This window comes from Pan paniscus, chromosome 6 (assembly GCF_029289425.2).
Source record: "Pan paniscus chromosome 6, NHGRI_mPanPan1-v2.0_pri, whole genome shotgun sequence".
Classification (NCBI taxonomy): Eukaryota; Metazoa; Chordata; class Mammalia; order Primates; family Hominidae; genus Pan; species Pan paniscus.
In genome coordinates this window covers 141,023,092-141,041,293 of record NC_073255.2, presented here as the reverse complement: position 1 = coordinate 141,041,293, position 18,202 = coordinate 141,023,092, and the positions used below count along the sequence as shown (strand labels likewise).

The 18,202-nt window shown below is 35.1% G+C and overlaps 1 protein-coding gene across 3 annotated transcripts in view; it reads left to right on the top strand.

Moving 5' to 3' along the window:
- Positions 1-18,202, top strand: part of ORC5 (origin recognition complex subunit 5) — an 81,587-nt gene that overhangs the window by 26,882 nt on the left and 36,503 nt on the right. For all 3 annotated transcript variants that reach the window (XM_003825721.4, XM_008951051.6, XM_034964704.3), the window contains 3 exons: positions 13,731-13,783; positions 15,370-15,482; positions 16,980-17,027. In XM_003825721.4, coding sequence (XP_003825769.1) covers positions 13,731-13,783; positions 15,370-15,482; positions 16,980-17,027 — 214 coding nt within the window. The remainder of the gene's footprint in view (positions 1-13,730; positions 13,784-15,369; positions 15,483-16,979; positions 17,028-18,202) is intronic.

Below are 18,202 nucleotides of genomic sequence, written 5' to 3'. Positions count from 1 at the left end.
CAACAATTGTATTAAGGATGTTGCCAAAGTTGCCCACTAGATGGACTAAAGAATCTTTTAGGTCAGGTTCTGTCAACTTAGCAGCAGAAGCTACTAATTGTAAAATTTCAATTATACCATTATCCTATCAAGTGAAAATGGTAGGCATTAAGAGGAGTAAGAGTCTCATTATGATGTGGAGTCTTGTTCTAATATCTTCGAAAAAACTGTTTCTATCATGAAACTGTCAACTTCTTATCCTGCTTTGCAGTTTGACTGTCTCTGGTTATGGCATTTAGTGGTTTGTTGACCCTTCTGTGTGGTCCACACATCAGGTACAAGGTTTGTTCCTTAAAATTCATCTAGCTTCAATGTATAAGGCTTCAGGAACAAAGTAGTCCCCCTTTTTAGTAATTTTATAGAAGAAAGTTGGATTGGGGGAACCTAGAAGAATTTAGAATCTAGTCTAGGCTACAGGTTGATTAAAACTCAAATACAATGCCTAAAGCTACAAACTAATAACAGGTGCATTATAGCTTTTTTTTAAAGAAACATAAGCTTTTCTCTCTATGTTGATCACATAGATTTTAAAACCTCTTGAGTCTAGGAAGTCAAACCAAGGCCGATTTAAGATTTTAGTTCATGGGCCTGCCAGGAAGTGGCATTTTTTACTCACTCACTGTAAGGCTGAGAATCCTTGAAACCAGGCAATTCTGTGCACATTTTCTTTTTTTTTTTTTTTTTGAGACGGAGTCTCGCTCTGTCGCCCAGGCTGGAGTGCAGTGGCGCGATCTCGGCTCACTACAAGCTCCTCCTCCTGGGTTCACGCCATTCTCCTGCCTCAGCTTCCCGAGTAGCTAGGACTACAGGTGCCCACCACCACACCTGGCTAAATTTTTTTTTTCGTATTTTTAGTAGAGACAGCATTTCACCGTGTTAGCCAGGATGGTCTTGATCTCCTGACCTCGTGATCTGCCTGCCTTGGCCTCCCAAAGTGCCGGGATTACAGGCGTGAGCCACCACACCCGGCCTCTGTGCACATTTTCTAATATGATATGACAGTCAAAGTCTTGGTAATATAACCAGTGTTTCCAATTATATCCTGCTATAAAGAGAGGTCAAAGTCTTGGTAATATAACCAGTGTTTCCAATTATATCCTGTTATAAAGAGAGAGCAAATTCTTATTGAACTTAGTGAATAAACATATTTTCAAGGAGAAAAAAAATACCCATGAATAGTTTTTGAATTTTAGAGGAATGAAATGGGGAGATAAAGCAGATGCTTCACCTTGGTTCACAAAATATACTTTACTAAATTGCTAATTAGCAGTTCCATAAAACTATAAACTATAGGTAGATTAAGAGAGAAAATTTTCTCAAATCTGGAAAACAAAAACAAGCAAAAAACTAATGTTTCAAATAAAAATCATAAAAACATCCTCATCAGTTATTCAATCTCATGTTATTAATTTTTGTTCTGTTTGATCTTGATTAGCAGTTTCATGAGCCCATCATTTCTTCATTAGAGTTCTGATAGATTTTTATTGAGTCCATTGATCTTTTAAGTTACTAGAAACTTGTATTTAAGAGTACTTGTTAGAATCTTATTTTATGAATCTGATTGCAAATGCTTTTAGATAAAAATCAGAACAATAACTGTAGGATGACAGAGACTTAGAATAGCCATGGATAAAAATTTGATGAAAGTTTACCATAATCAGAAATTGACAAGGAAATTTGATGATTTTTGTGGCATACATATAATGACCACAATTATGACTTGATGATATATTAGATCTCTAAGTTTTATGTAATTTTACACTGATATTAAACACATACCTATAAATATAACTGAAAGAAGATCCAGTATTACTTACCATTTGGCAATGCTTCTTACACAATTTACAAAATAAATTTAATCATTTAATATCTTTACAATATGAAAAATATGTCTTTTGAGGCTTTCCAGGGGCCTAGCTAGAAAATCCAAAAGTTAGTTCTAGGTCAAAAATATTTAATTTAGAATTTTGATATTGGGGAGGGAGGTCTATCAAAGATGTGAAAAGGTTTAAAACACCTGATCAAAACAGGATCACAGGTCACTGTGAAATGATAGTCATTCATTTAACCAGAATGATAATCAGAGGACTTCAAAAGCAATATAGAAAGTTACCTGGATTTAAAAAACATTAACCCTTTCAAAGCTATTTTCCTGAGTAATAAAAAATAAAAAACTAGTAAGAAAACACAGAAAGTTATCTTGATAAAATGCAAAATATTTGTTTCTTGGGCCAGTTACCAAAAAAGTAGAGAAAAACCTCTTGCAGTATGATTGCTTCTCCTTATGGGAAGCCCATTTAGATAACCTGGAAGTTGAACCCAGTGAAAACAGTACTTGAATTTAATCAGACACAGGAAGAATGTGTGGTCAAGCTTGTGAGAACACACTATGAGTGTAAACAGAAAACTCGTACCTTCAGCAGGGAAGTACATGGCTTTTAGTAACAGCATGGGAACTTTTCTGGTTACATGGAATAATTCAGACACATTAAGAAAAGCCAAGTGTACAGAATCAAGTTATACTGGAGGAAAACATTGCTTTTGTAGGCCATCAAGACAAACATTTTAGAGTTAGACTTTAACAGCAGAGTTATAATCAGAGGAAAAAAGTGACAGGAGCTGATGAAAAAGTTAAAGGAGAGAGTTATCACCTCAATCAAGATTAAAGGTGTACTTTCTCAAGGGGAGAAAGAGTTGAAAGCAGTGATGTATGACATGCAGTAAGATGCAGCAAACATTAAACTTCTGAGATATAAGTCTGAGAAGCTTTAAGAGGAAAACTATACCTCAAGAAATGAAATTACCATCCTAAGTGAAGAAGACAGCTTTACTAACGTGAAACTAGAAAATTAAATGAAGACTGTGAAACAGAAAAAAACAACAACAAAAAACACTGCAGTTTAGAAGATGGCTATTAAGAAGCAGATTTCAGAATTCAAAGTGAAAACCTCTAATTTTTACTAAGAGCAGATCAATACTTAGGGAAAAAAAAAACTTCTTTCTAATATAGTGGACCAAAGTTTTAGTTTTATATTGTGGATTGAGGGATATATTTATGTCGAAGTTTAATCTTTGGAAAGACTTACAAATAATTCCCTTCTAATTACAGCCAGCTTGATCACACACAAATTTAATAAATCTACCCTTCACAAACCTTGTAATGACTTACGTAAACCATCCATGACATGCTTAGATCTTTAGTTATTTTCTTATGCTTTTAAATAACTACATTTAGGACAAACTATTTACCACACAAAATTATTTCTCAAGTTTATCCTTTTTTTTGACTGGGTGTGATGCTTCACACATATAATTCCAGCACTTTGGGAGGCCAAGGCAGGACAATTGCTTGAGCATGGGAGTTCAAGACCAGCCTGGGAGACATGATGAGACCCTGTCTCTTAAAAAAAAAAAAAAAAAATTCACTTTTCTTTTTAACCTTCTTTTACCAAAAATACATCTTTATACCCTTAACTTTACACATCTGTGTCTCCTACTTACTGGTTCCTTTCTGTCATGTTTCTGTTTTCTTAAATTTACTTTCTAAAATAACCTTAAATAACCTTCAGAATTTTGACAAAATTATTCTTTTTTCTCAATAAAGAACACTTTTTTTTGGCTTTGTAGGAATTCTCATTAAAAATACATCTTATGTTTTGGGATACACTTTGTGTACAGAATTATATATGTTAATCAGAATTGTTAAGGTAACTTTTAGTAACTTTATTAATAAATGGTGCTAGGAAAACTGGCTAGCTGTATGCAGAAAACAGAAACTGGACCCCTTCATACATCTTATACAAAAATTAAGATGAAGTAAAGACTTAAATGTAAAACCCAAAACCATAAAAACCCTAGAAGAAAACCTAGGCAACACCATTCAGGACATAGGCATGGGCACAGACTTCATGAATAAAACACCAAAAGCAATTGCAACAGAAGCCAGAATTGACAAATAGGATCTAATCAAACTAAAGAGCTTCTACACAGCAAAGGAAACTATCATCAGAATGAACAAGCAACCTATGGAATGGGAGAAAATTTTTGCAAGCTACCCATCTGGCAAAGGTCTAATATCCAGAATCCACAAGGAACTTTAACAAACTTACAAGAAAAAAACAACCCCATCAAAAAGTGGGCAAAGGATATGAACAGACACTTCTCAAAAGAAGACATTTATGTGGCCAACAAACATGAAAAAAGCTCATCAGCACTGGTCATTAGAGAAATGAAAATCAAAACCATAATGAGATACCATCTCAAGCCAGTTAGAATGGCTATTGTTAAAAAGTCAGGAAACGATGCTGGTGAGGCTGTGGAGAAATAGGAATGCTTTTACACTGTTGGTGGGAGTGTAAATTAGTTCAACCATTGTGAAAGACAGTGTGGTGATTCCTCAGGGGTCTAGAACCAGAAATACCATTTGACCCAGCAATCCCATTACTGGGTACATACCCAAAGGATTGTAAATCATTCTACTATAAAGACAAATGCACACCTATGTTTATTGCAGCACTATTCACAATAGCAAAGACTTGGAACCAACCCAAATGCCCATCAGTGATAGACTGGATAAAGAAAATGTGGCACATAAACACCATGGAATACTATGCAGCCATGAAAAGGATGAGTTCATGTCCTTTGCAGGGACATAGGTGAAGCTGGAAGCCATCATTCTCAGCAAACTAACATAGGAACAGAAAACCAAACACTGCATGTTCTCACTCTAAGTGGACGTTGAACAATGAGAACACATGGACACAGGGAGGGGAACATCACACACTGGGGCCTTTTGTGGGGTGGAGGGCAAGGGGAGGGAGAGCATTAGGACAAATACCTAATGCATGCAGGGCTTAAAACTGAGATGATGGGGCGAAAGGTACAGTAGATCACCATGGCACATGTATACCTATGTAACCTGCACGTTCTGCACGTGTATGCTAGAACTTAAAGTAAAATTTAAAAAAACAATAATTCTCATTAAAAACACATCTTATTTTTGGGGGTATACTTTGTGTACAGAATTATATATGTTAGAATTGTTAAGGTTACTTTTAGTAACCTCAATTTCTAGTAAAAACCTAGGAAGCAAGAAATTTTGTCACATATCAGTTTTTTATAGATATGAGCAATTTTGTAATTTTATAAATGTTTATAACCTTTTATGTGTAGTGATAGTCCCAAATATAGTCTTTTTTTAGACTTTAAGAAGCCAAGAACAAACTTATGTTTAGTAATTTATATTTCAGTATTTTTTCTTATTTGGAAGTGATTCAGACATTTAATGAGTATTATTTAATTCAACTATTTGTAAATGTTTATGCCACCTACATTCATCTAATTTATTTATTTTTAACAAGTATAAGTAGATTTCTTATGAAAAGTGAGGCATTAGGCAAGGCTAGTCATTAGTTCACGCTATTTCCATGTTAATCATTTTTATAGCCTATGAATATCAGGTGTTCACCTAAGTGAGAATCTTAAAATTGTGGGTATTTTGCTGATTACTTTGGAGATACAGCTGTTTTTATTAAACCAACAATATTCAATTGGTCTTATTTATCAAAGAGTTACACAAACAAAGATTGTTCTGTATTTAGGCTGAGTTTATAGTTTTGTACTTCTGTGTCAAACCCTTATACCTTATTAAAACCTCTTGTCTAGTAGAGACAAATATAAAACTGCCCGGCCCATAAATCCCGGCAAAAGTTTATGCCGACAATTCTGAAGACATTTCTATTTTTATTTTATCAACAAGTTTAAAACCAGCTTGCTTATTTATTTTTATATTTAAAAAAGTATTGAACTACTGTACACAAAAAATAAAATCCTGAGCTCCCCAACAACTAAATGGACTGCTTGGCAAAGGGGACCTCACAAAAACCTGAAAAACTCTATTCCTAGCCATGAGGAAAAGGGAGGCTAGACACGTCCATTATAGCCCTTCCCTTTTAGAGCTTAGGCACAACTGACCATCATTAACATTAAAGCAGAGAGATCGTAAGACTGACAAAACAGACTCTTTGTGTCAATAAGAAACCAAATTCCAACTGGACTCTGATATAGAATCACATGACAGATAGCAGACACCGAAAGAAATCAAAGTATTTTACCGCAAAATATTTCTTTGACATATTTTGAAATGGCCCTGTAAAGCCTTTTTAATGCAACCAGGCTTTCCCTGTCTATGCCTTTCCCAGATAACTAGCTTATTTATTAAAGGTTCATTTAAGTCACATGTCATTTGGTTTAATTACTGTTTATTTTAACAGTTTTCATTATTATTGAAGCCAATCTGAATAGAATGCCCTAAGGGATTTCTGGACAACTGTGCCAGATTTTACCACGTAGACACAACATATGTATATATGTATAAACACAAACACATATACACACCAGTTTATAAAAGGATAGTTGGATCCAAACTATATTTCTGATAAAATTGGGACCTGTTCTCATGACTAAACTTTATTTGTCCCAGTAGGCAATCTTATGAAGACTGTGTACCAACATTTTGGATAAAGCAGTTTCTGTAGCAGTTTGATTTTTAAAAACACTTCTTTTTATCCTTTTTTCAGTTTCAAATAAGTTTAGTGTTACACATTCCAATGTTTATATTTTTTAGATAGGACTAGCTGAATTATATAAGAAAAAAATCTCCAAGTATCCTAGAATTAGTAACAAAACTGTCTTTTGTTTATTGGTCTGATTTGCTTGACTAGTCAGTGTGGATGAGGAAGCGTTTTAGCAGGGTGGTTTTGGAAGCGTTTTAGCAGGGTGGTTTTGGTTTGTTTCAGCTTTTTCTAGTCCCTGCATGGCAGACAAAGCCATTTTTATGCCAGACAGAGAAATGTTATATTACTGCTCTAAGCTCAAGATTTTGACCTCTTTGATCTGAGAGCCTAACTCTTATAAACATTGATCTCTTCTTTTCTTTTAGAACATCCAACTCTTAAATTAACTGTTCCATCACTCAAAGCAATTGTTAGTAAGGCAAACCTAAATTTACATTTCCAGAAAATGTGTAGGTTGTCAGTTGCCATGGAGCTGATGTAATTTGTAAAACAATAATTTGAAAGCACTCTAAAACTTTTTCCCCCTTTGTTTCTATCTTGGCTGGAATGCCATAGCAGCAAGTTTATCTCAATACCAGCAGAAAAAGTTACTAGATTCAAAGTAGGCAGGAAAAAAATAGAGAGGTAGAGAAATTAGAATGCTCTACATATTTTAATTCTTTAGTTGGTTGCAGTTTTTTTTTAATAAGTTTAAAGAGTTCAAATAATGGCCATTGTGCTCCAAATTTTCCTTGATGTCATTTTGTTACCAGCGGCAAATCCGTTTGGGCCTGCAGCAACCTCAATTCTTTTCTTCCCAGAAGAAAGAATTCTACCAAGGAAGCACAAGGCAGAAGGAGAGACAGGCAAGTTTTAGAGCAGGAGTGAAAGTTTATTATATAGCTTTAGAACAGGAACAAAAGGAAGGAAAGTACACTTGGAGGAAGGCCAAGCAGGCGACTTGAAAGATAAGTGCCCCATTGACCTTTTACTTAGAGTTTTATATGTTGGCTTACTTCTGGGTTCCTACAACCCTTCTCTGATTCTTCCCTTGTGGTTGGCTGTCCATGTGTGTGCAGTGGCCTGCTAGCCCTTGGGAGGTGAGCATGTGCAGTGTGTTTACTGGCCTTGTACACATGCTCACTGGAGGTGTTTTTCCCTTACCAGTGGAATGTCCCTGGAAGGTCATATACTAGTTAAATGCCTCTATTTTGCCTCTTACTGCACATGCCTGAGCTTACCTACCCAACTCCTGAGATCTTATTGGAAAGCCGCTGATCACCAGTTTCAGGTGTTTCTATCTATTGGGAGACTGCCGTTGCATGGTGCCAGCTGTGACCAATTATTAGCGATACAGTGTGACAATAGCTTGCCCATCACCCTAGGGTCGCCTGATGTTCCTGGTGGGGTAGGGGGAGCCTTCTCCTGTCCTGCTCATGCCTGACTAGCTGCCTTCTGTAACAATTTGCCCATCAGTTAAAAAATATGCCCAAGAACAGTCCATAATATAGCTGGCTGGAATCCCCAAAGGTAGATTGTTTTGGCATGCCTTTAGAATTTGAGGATCCCATTTTGTTTCTTATTAATCACTCAAGAACAAAGAAAATCCCATAAATCTTGTCAGGGAGTATTAGGCATTTGGACCAGTGTTTTAGATGGTGGGGACCATCGTAGTGGCTTTTAATTAGCTAGGCTGTGCCCACCATTTAGAATGTTTATTTTTGCTTCTTGTAGATTCTTAGAAATAAGCAAAGGAAAAAAGCTAAATTATTTACAGATGTGTGTTACCAAACCAAAATAAAACCAAGATAAGAGTATTTCACAAAAATTTTAAACCCAGGTATGCACATTAAACAAAATACTAAATTAGGCATGCGGAACCAGAAGTGAATTCACCAGAAAAGACATACCTCACAGAACACAAATTTTATAGTAACCGGAGTATTCAAACCAGAAGGACACTTGTCCTTACCAGAAAGGGATTGCCAGAAAAGGCAAAAAGTTGTTATTATCCCAAGAGGATTGCAAGGCCCTTTATTAAGGTGCCCTTAATGAGATCCTAAATGAATTCAGGAGCTTCCATCAAAAAGCAGGAGGCTCACCAGGGCAGAAAAGGTGAGCTGTGGAAGCAGAAAGTTCAGAGGGCTCAAGTGAGTACTATATACCAGTTCTAAGAATTGCTGATTCCTTCTGAAGGTGATCTTGCTGCAAGTCCCACTTCTGACTCCAGATATGTCAACCTAAACAACAGAGAGGGACTCTAAAAGAAAATGATAATCTATTTGAGGATGGGCATTGCAGTGGGAATGCACATGCTGTAGTAAACTCTGCATATTCAGGAAGGTAAAGAGAGACAAAGGTTTTTAAAGGAAGAATGAGGAGAATTACATAATTGTTTTGAGATAATTATTCTTCTCTACAAGGATCAACAACAAAGGTGGTACCAGTTCGGAGTTTGACAGGCAGTTGCTGGGCAAACATCCTCACAGGATTTTTGTATAAGGTTATGATGGCGTTTGTGCAAGGTTATGGTTTTTTCAGTTTTTTGTGATGGTTCTTTTATCAAGCATTATCCGTGATAACACTTTCTTCATGGCCCTCCCTGGCTCTACTTGTTGGGGGTTTTAGCATATGTGACTCCATTATGTTACACAATTTGTAACAAAGCCTTTTTTTTTTTTTAACCTGGAAAGCTATAGGAAAGTCAGTACTAGCTTTGCCATATTTATGCTAGATATTTGAATGATATAATGAAAATTTGATTTTAAAATAAATATGTGAACCGTTATAAATCGACATTTGTCTATTATTAAAATTTCTTAGTAGTGAAACAGCTCAGGAGAGACATGGTGGCACATAGTGTGTGAGAAGAACATGATTTTGACTTCCAGCTCAGCCATTGTCTGCCGTATGTGAACTTAGCAAGTCCTAAAACCTCTAGGCTTTGGCTTTCTCCTCTAACAGTCCTTAGAAGATTTAGATAATATATCTGAAAATTATTGTAAATATTGAAGTGTCTTATAGATATTAGATTAAGCCTAGATTACAAATCAATATAGGAAACCTAAAAACATCAACACTGTCTGCTTTTCTTTCTAGTCAATTTTTTTAACCATTTTTCTCTCATGAATGCCTTATTCTATCACTAACTACTTTTCCTTAATAATTTTGTTTGATTTCAGTTTAATTAACTGATTAGCCTATAATTCAGGTAAAAATTTGGTAGTTTCTTAATTAGCAGAAATACTACAAAGATACTATTACTCCTTTTCCCTTTTCAGTAACAAAAATTCATTTAATGAGAGTTTTTAGAAATCATAGAATGGAAAAGCTTGTGATCTTCTAAATGTAGGAAAACTTGTTTGCTTGTTAAAATGATTCTTACATAATAATGAAAGGATTTCTAGTCCCATAGGATAATTGTGGCCACCTAAATTCAATTGTGTCCACAATATCAATAAAGAGAGCTAATAGAACCACCCATAACTCTTGCCTGCTGTATTAACAGGAGTTAGAGATTGCTACAAGCTTCATTTTATATATCAGTAGTGAAGTAAACAACTGAAACCAACAGGGCCAGCTCTGGAGCTCATGCTCAGGTGAAAAGTCAAACAAAGACTGAAAGGAAAAGAGAAGATTGTTGGGACAAGGGATACGTTGACTAGTAGTGGTGAAATACAAATGAAATTACTTGAAGAAAGAGAGTTCAACCCTGAGTGAGAAAGTATTGAACATTTCTGAGGCTGGAAGGATTAGAGCACTGGCTACTGGAGAATCAAAGTGACATTTTGTTTTTTGTTTTTTTGTTTTTTTGAGACAGGGTCCCATTGTCTCATCCAGGCTGGAGTGCAGTGGCAAGATCACAGCTCATAGCAGCCTCAACCTCCCTAGGTCCAGGTGATCCTACCACCTGAGCCTCCCGAGTAGCTGGGACTATAGGCATGCGCCACCACACCTGTCTAATTTTTTGTATTTTTTTTGTTTTAAGAGTATGGGGGCCAGAGTTAGCATGATAGTCTTGGGAAAGTACTGTTTTGAGGAGAGACAAGTAGTTGATTCAGAAGGGTGTGGTATTCCTTTTGAGAGTTGGTAATGAAAAGAATGGAAAGAAAGGATAGAAATTAAAGATTCCTCTCATCCCCCAAATAAAAAAGAAATGACAAAATCAGAAGCTAATCCCTCCTTTTCATAATAGCACCATATATTAAAGAAACTTGACTTCATTATTTTTTCCAGAAGGGAGCATTTTAGAATTAAGTAATTGTGCCATTCCGCAACCTTACCCCTGCATTCATAAAATCACCTGTTATTACTGACCAAGCCAAACATTAGGTATTTCAAAATGAATAAAAGACAACATGGAAAAGCCATGTAAAGGTATTATTTAGGAAGAAACAGAAAATGTGAATAAAATAGTTTAGTTGATGAACATTTCCCCCTTAACACCCAAAACAAAGCAGAGGAAGACTGCAATACCACACCTTTACTTGGTTTAGGTTTGTTTAAAAAGCATTTTCAGGTATGGAAAGCATTCTTTAAGTTTGAAATTCAATAACTGAGAATAAATGGACAAAGAACAGGGGGATGTGAAATAAAAGTTGATCAAACTCAGGAGCAAAGTTCAGGCAATAGTAGTTATCTCAGAAATGAAAATGAAAAAATAAGATATCCAAAGGAAAGTAGATTCAACTGAGAATATAGTAAGAGACATTGAGGAAAGGACTGAAAATAATCAAGAGAACAAAACTAAAAAAAGAGGTAAAAATAATCAGGTAGGATGTGACAAATATGATAGACAAAGATTTAACATATATTTAATTGGAGCTCCTGAAGACAGAAAAGAACAATGGATTGGAGTTAAGATCTAAAATTATAATCCAAGAAAACGTTCCAGAAATAGAAGACCTAGCTTTACACATTAAAACAGTTCATTTTCCCAATTAATCCAGAATGATCAATTCTGAAACTGTACTAGTATATTGTACTGTAATAAATTATCAGAAATTTAGTGATTTAGGACAACACATAGTTACTGTCTTACAGTTTTGTATGTCAGAAGTCTAAAACAGGTCCACAGGGCTTTTCTTCTGGAGGTTCTCAAGGAGAATCTGTTTCTTTGCCTTTTCTAACTTCTAGAGGCTGCCTTCATTCCCTGGCTTGTGGTTCCATTCTCCATCTTCTAAGCTAGCAGTGTAGCATTTTCTCTTCTCTCTGACTTGTCTTCCTCTTAGAAGGATCCTTCTGACTCTATTGGGCCTATCTGGATAATGCAGTGTAATGTCTATCTGAAGATCCTTAACTCAGTCACATCTGCTAAGTCCCTTTTACCCCATAAGAATGTATTCACATGTTCTAGGGATTTGGACTTTGGTATCTTTGGAGGCAGAGCCATTATTCAGCCTACTACAGAGACTTCTTGGAAAGCATTTAGACGTTAAAATAACAGAAAAAAACCTCTGAGCTTTCAGGCAAAAAATAAAAGTCACTTACAAAGGAAAGTCAGTGAAAAAGCGAAACAAATGGATCAACAATTTCAAGAAACTCAAGGAGAAAGGAAGTGTAAGCCAAATAATTTTATGTTCAGTCAAACCTGTCATTGAACTATCAAGGCTAGAGAAAAACAATATTAAACATGGAAGAACTCAGAGAACACTACTCATAAGACATTTCTTAGGACGACCTTGATGTGAAAAAGAGATGACTGGAGAAACTAACAAAAGGATTGATGATGAACATTGAATTTAATTAAGTTTAGCTCCAAACTAAAATTAAGGTGGAAATAAGAGTAGAAGAATAGTATGTAAATATTATGTATTCTGACAAGGTAGGAATATTACAACTTAAAAAAATGGGAAAAGAAGGAAAAGAGAAAGGGGAAAATTAAACTTGTTGATTGCTATACAGGTGAGAGATGGGTATCAAAGAATACTTCAAAAGCTAAAACTACTTTTTTTAAAGTATACTCAAAGAAGGCCCACACTCATCCTTATCACTTCCACCCTGTTCTTCATGCAGATTTTGGATATTTAATTGTTCTAATCTGGCATTATTTTTAAATTAGCCCTGTAAATTAGCTCATTTTTAAGAGTTCTGTGAGAGTTTTAGAGTTGGTGAGTACCTTTGCATCAAACTGCCTTATTTTTTTTTATGAGTAAACTATTCATTTTTTCGAAGTCATGCAGCTAAAACTGTCCTAGGGCATTCTTTACTCATTATACTATAGTGTGTTGCCTTATAAATTCAATTTGTCGTGTCATAATCACTTCATATTCTTAATAGTGTTTTGGTTGTTTAACAGCTTTAATTGCAAATAAGTCCAGGATGGGGCAATTAAAATACCTTGAACTCTGCAAGCATCCTACAAGGATTCGACTCGTAGCTCTAGTATTGACTGGCTAAATGTCTTTGGGTGACTTAATCTTTGAGCCTCAGTTTTCTGGTGTGATACCTACTTTGAGGGATTGCTATAGAGTTTAGAAATAGTATATGACAATTGCATCTAATACGGTAACTAGAACATTGGGAGTTTTACTGAGTGGTAGGTGGTAGTATTTATTGGTTTTTTGTTTGTTGTTGTTTTTTTTAAAGACAGGCTCACTCTCGCCCAGGCTGGAGTGCAGTGGCACAATCTCAGCTCACTGCAACGTCCACCTCCCAGGTTCAAGTGATTCTCGTGCCTCAGCCACCCAAGTACCTGGGAGTATAGGCATGCGCCACCATACCCAGCTAATTTTTGTATTTTTAATAGAGATGGGGTTTCCCTGTGTTGCCTAGGCTGAGCTTGAACTCCTGGCCTCATGTGATCCTCCTATCTTGGCCTCCCAAAGTGCTGGGATTACAGGCATGAGCCACCACACCCGGCCTGGGTGAAGTTTTTTGATAGCTACAACAGTGATCATAGTAAAAGAGATTATTAAAATAGTTAATATCTAGATATTGCTTTATAAATTTATGCCATTCTAATATATACATTAAATTATTTTGTACAGGTACAAACATGTTTATTGCATGTATATATTTTTCTTTTCTGTTTTGTTAATAAATAAAAAAATTTAGTTTTTCTAGGGCTCTGTTTTAAGTACACCATATTGATTTTATTTATTTTTAATTCATTTTTGCTCTTCTATTTTTTTTCAGTTCCCAGTGGGAAAAGCTACAGAAAGATGACACAGATCCGGGGCAACTGAAAGGTATCAGAGGAAGTATTGAGACAGTTACCGGAGATACTTCTTCAGCTAATTATCAAGACACTAAAGTTAATACTAAAGAGCATTCAGTCAGGAAATAGTGTTATAAAAGAGAATTTACTTTTCAAGCTATAATGCTATTTTGATTAATGATTTTTCTTTAACTGAAGCTCTAATTTAATGGGAGGAAATAAAAGTTTGAATACCAGCTTTCTATTTTCTAAATATTGGATTATATCATGAAAATCAAGCAGTTTCTATTTCTTTAAATGCTTTTATTAAAGCAATCTAATTATGTGACAGTTTTATCTCATTATGTTTATATTTCATGAGTTTTATGGAATAAAATGTAATTTTATGTTAATCGGTTTGGGGTATGCACTTTGGTGGTTATGTTTTGAAAACATTGTGCTTTTGTTTAAGAAAACTACTACTTTGGATTCATCCCAAATATTAAATAGAACTAATTTTACTTAAAAAAATGAGCAAATATTGAAAAAAAATTTTTTTTTAAAAGTCGGTGGCTGATGGTTAAAGAAAATGGTATGAAATAGTGCTGTTTTGTGTTTTTTTGGTTTTTATGTGTTCCAGATGCTTTACAAGTGACTTCTAGTTGTGTGTTTTTAGGAAAAGGGATAGATGCCAGAGTTAGAACAAATCTGTAATAATTGATTTGCACTACTTTCTATCTGTTTGACCTTGAACCCAGCTCAATTTTTCACTTGTGAGATAGGAAGAATATTTAGCATTACTGCAAAGATTCAAAGTGATGCTTAAGTAAAGCACCTAACAGTGTCTGACACATAGTAGATTTTCAGTAAATATCAGATTCCTTCCCTTCCCTTAAGAATCAGTGCTACTTGAATGACCCTACTGTTTTAATATTTATCCATTCATCAGTTATTTTCTATGTGCAAGGCAGTGTAGGGATACAAAAAAACGTTAGACATAGCTCCTTCAACAAATAGTATTGTTTACTAAGGGGTATGATTTATGTACAGGTTAAGCATTCTGAATCCAAAACTTCCAAATAGAAAATGCTCCAAAATTTTCTGAGTGCTGACATAAGCTCAGAGGAAATGCTTGTTTTCTTTGATTTTTCAGAATTTAGGGATGTTCAACTGGCATATACAAGTATTCTAACATCTGAAAAAATCCAAAACACTTCTGGTCCCAAGCATTTCAGATAAAGTATACTCAGCCTGTACAGTTAACTGTTAATATAAGGCATCACGTTATGTGGGAATACTCAGAGTAGGAATTCATAGTAGAAATAAGTTTCTCTATTTTGGTGTGGTAGGGGAACACCAGGGGTTTAATGGAGAGCGTGGCCTTGAAGAGAAGAACGAGTAGGATTTAGACTTCAGGATGAGAAGAGCCAAGCAAAAATAATAGATTGAGTAAAGCCTGTCATTAATAATAGTGTTGATCACCACCATGACCATCATTATCATGACACTTTTTAAAATAAGGAAATAGGTCATTTTGACTAGAGAATACCATATGGAAATGAAAAGTTAAGTGAGAAGAGATACTTAAAACCCAATGTTAGCCTAATAAGTACTTCATCAAAGTGTTTTGTTATATAGGCCTCTCAGCGCATACTCATGTGGAACTTCCATATTACTCTAAGTTCATTCTAATTGCTGCATACCTTGCTTCATACAATCCAGCAAGAACTGACAAGAGGTTTTTTCTTAAGGTAATAATAACATACTTCTTTTCACTTTATTTTTTAAGATCCCAGTAATATTTTGAAATTTCTTAACACTTGTAAATTTCTAAGGGGAAGAGATTAGAATAAGATTGCCAAATATGTATTTAGGACTCATTCTTTAAAGGCTTTACATTAATGTCACAACCTCAAATTTGAGAAAAGGTAGGCAGTTTCATAGAAAAGAGGATATCAGGTATACCTTAGGTAATAATTCAGATTTAAAAAATACATAGGGTTTTGTTTAAAGTGTGGAGGATGGAAATAATTTTAAGAGCGGTAACTCTTTGTTGTTCTAAAACTCACTGTAGTGAATAATTATCCAGCACACTGAAGGAGCCTCTCCTGTACATACATTAGTTGGAGAAATCCCAGTTTAGAGTTGTTTTTTTCTTCTTCTTTACCCACTATGTTCTTGTCACTTTAGACTTTTTCCTTTTTCCTCTTTCCTCAAAACATTCTGATCTCTTTCCTACCTTAAGGTCTTTGTCTGTATGTTCTGTCTTTCTGGAAAGCTCCTTCTCTACTCATTCTTCATGCTTCAGTTTAAATATTGCCTTCTCAAAGCAGTTCTCCCTGTACAACCTATCTTAAAGTAGGTCCTCTTTATTGTTTCCTATTTCACACGATGTTTGCTTTCTTCTTTGGACTTACAACAATTTATATTTATTCATTTTTTTGTCATGTCTTGTGCTACTCTTCAGGACTTAATTTTTTTTTATTTTTTTGAGACAGAGTGTCACTCTCTCACCCAGGCCAGAGTGCAGTGGTGTGATCTTGGCTCACTACAGCCTCGGCCTCCCAAGTAGCTGGGATTACAGGTGTGTGCCCCCACACCTGGCTAAGTTTTATGTTTTTGGTAGAGACAGGGTTTTGCCATGTTGGCCAGGCTGGTCCCAAATTCCTGGCCTCAAGTCATCCTCCCACCCCGGCCTCCCAAAGTGATAGGATTACAGGTGTGCGCCACTGTACCTGGCCCTCTTTAGTTTCTAGAGGGCAAGGACCACATCTATTGTTTTCCCCTGCTATTGAATCCTGAGTGCCTAACTATAAAATGCTCTCAATCAGTGTTTATTATGTGAACTGTGCGTAACTAAAATGCCCTCTGTCAGTGTTTATTATGTGAATTGCCAGACTTGTTTATGGGATGAATAAAAATCCATATCTCTGGAAGTTTCATTTTTATAGCAATGTATATGCTGAACTAAATCAATATAATAAGCTCTTTTAGGAAATGTCATTATTTTATTTTAGAAATTCTTTTTTTACATGCAAAAGTAATTTTATATCCAATCCAAGTCTAAACGAAATTGGCCTAAAATATGTTGAAGTCTAATATATATACAAGGTGATAAGAAGAATAACTATTTAAAAACCTGAGATATACAGATTAGTATTATGTGTGCCATGTTTTAAATAAATAACGTTTTCTGGTTTTGTGGAATACTATCTTTTCAACTTAAAATTTGTTTTCCTTAATTGCAGCATCATGGAAAAATCAAGAAAACCAACTTTCTAAAAAAACATGAAAAGGTATTTACATTTTAATTTCTAATGGAAGAAACTTAGGAAATGAAGATAATATAGGAAATAGATACATCTATAATTGTATTTGTCATTTGAATATAGCAACTTATTTGTGTTGATATGGTACCGTTATACTGTAATAGAATTTTGTTCTATTGAATATAGTGATTGAACGCACATTTAAGTGAGCTGGTGCTGGAGTTTAAAACTGAGTTGACAAAGTTTTTTAGTGACTTAGTAGATGAAGAAGTTTACCCTGGATTATTTAGTTAAATACAGCCAATTGAATACAGGCATTTTCCTCTTTTCTTTCCCCTTTGAAGCACCCACAACAAATAAAAAAGGTAAACTCATAAATACTAAGCAGATGAGAGACCCCCAGAATTGGCAATTGCATGGTAGGTAGATATTGAGGTGACCAAGCAGATTAGAGAAAACGCTAAAACCTAAGCCTCAAACTTAGCTAATTTGGCCTTAGGAATCTGGAAAAAGCTTAGGGATTAGAAGCACTAAGTACTTTTGAAGGTGGGGTCAGATAAGGTTGAAACTGGTGAAAGAAGCATTTAGACTATTTAGATCACTTCTTCCACTTTGTATGTCCAAACCACTGTTGCTTTTCTTGTCAGAAGATGGAGAATTTTGAAATATAAACTCTGCACTATAGAAACTGCAAGTTTTGTTTCCCTTATTCTTAGAGGCAGTTTTGCTCAATTCCAGGACTTCCTGACTCCAAAGCCTACGATGATGTTTACCACTGTTCTTGAACTCCTACAATAGACAAATGGTTAACGTTTAGAATTTTTATTATTTATCTATTTTTGAGGCAGGGTCTCAGTCACCCATGCTGCAGTGCACTGCCTTGTGCTTTAATCCAGCAATCCTACTTAGAGAAACTCACACATGTGCACAAGGAGAAATGTACAAGATTATCAGTCACAGGATTATTTGTAATAATGAATTTTTTTAAGTAGTCATAAAATGGAATTCTGTAAGGTAATTTAAAAATGGACTAGAGCTACATGTATCTATATGGATAAATCTCAAAAAGCAATTGGTAGAGAGGTATGTTCCAAATGATACCATTTATATAAAATTTTAAACCATGCAAACAATGCTGTATATTGTTTGTGGATACATATGCAGTAGTATAAAACCTTCATGAGAGGACATCAAATTCTAGA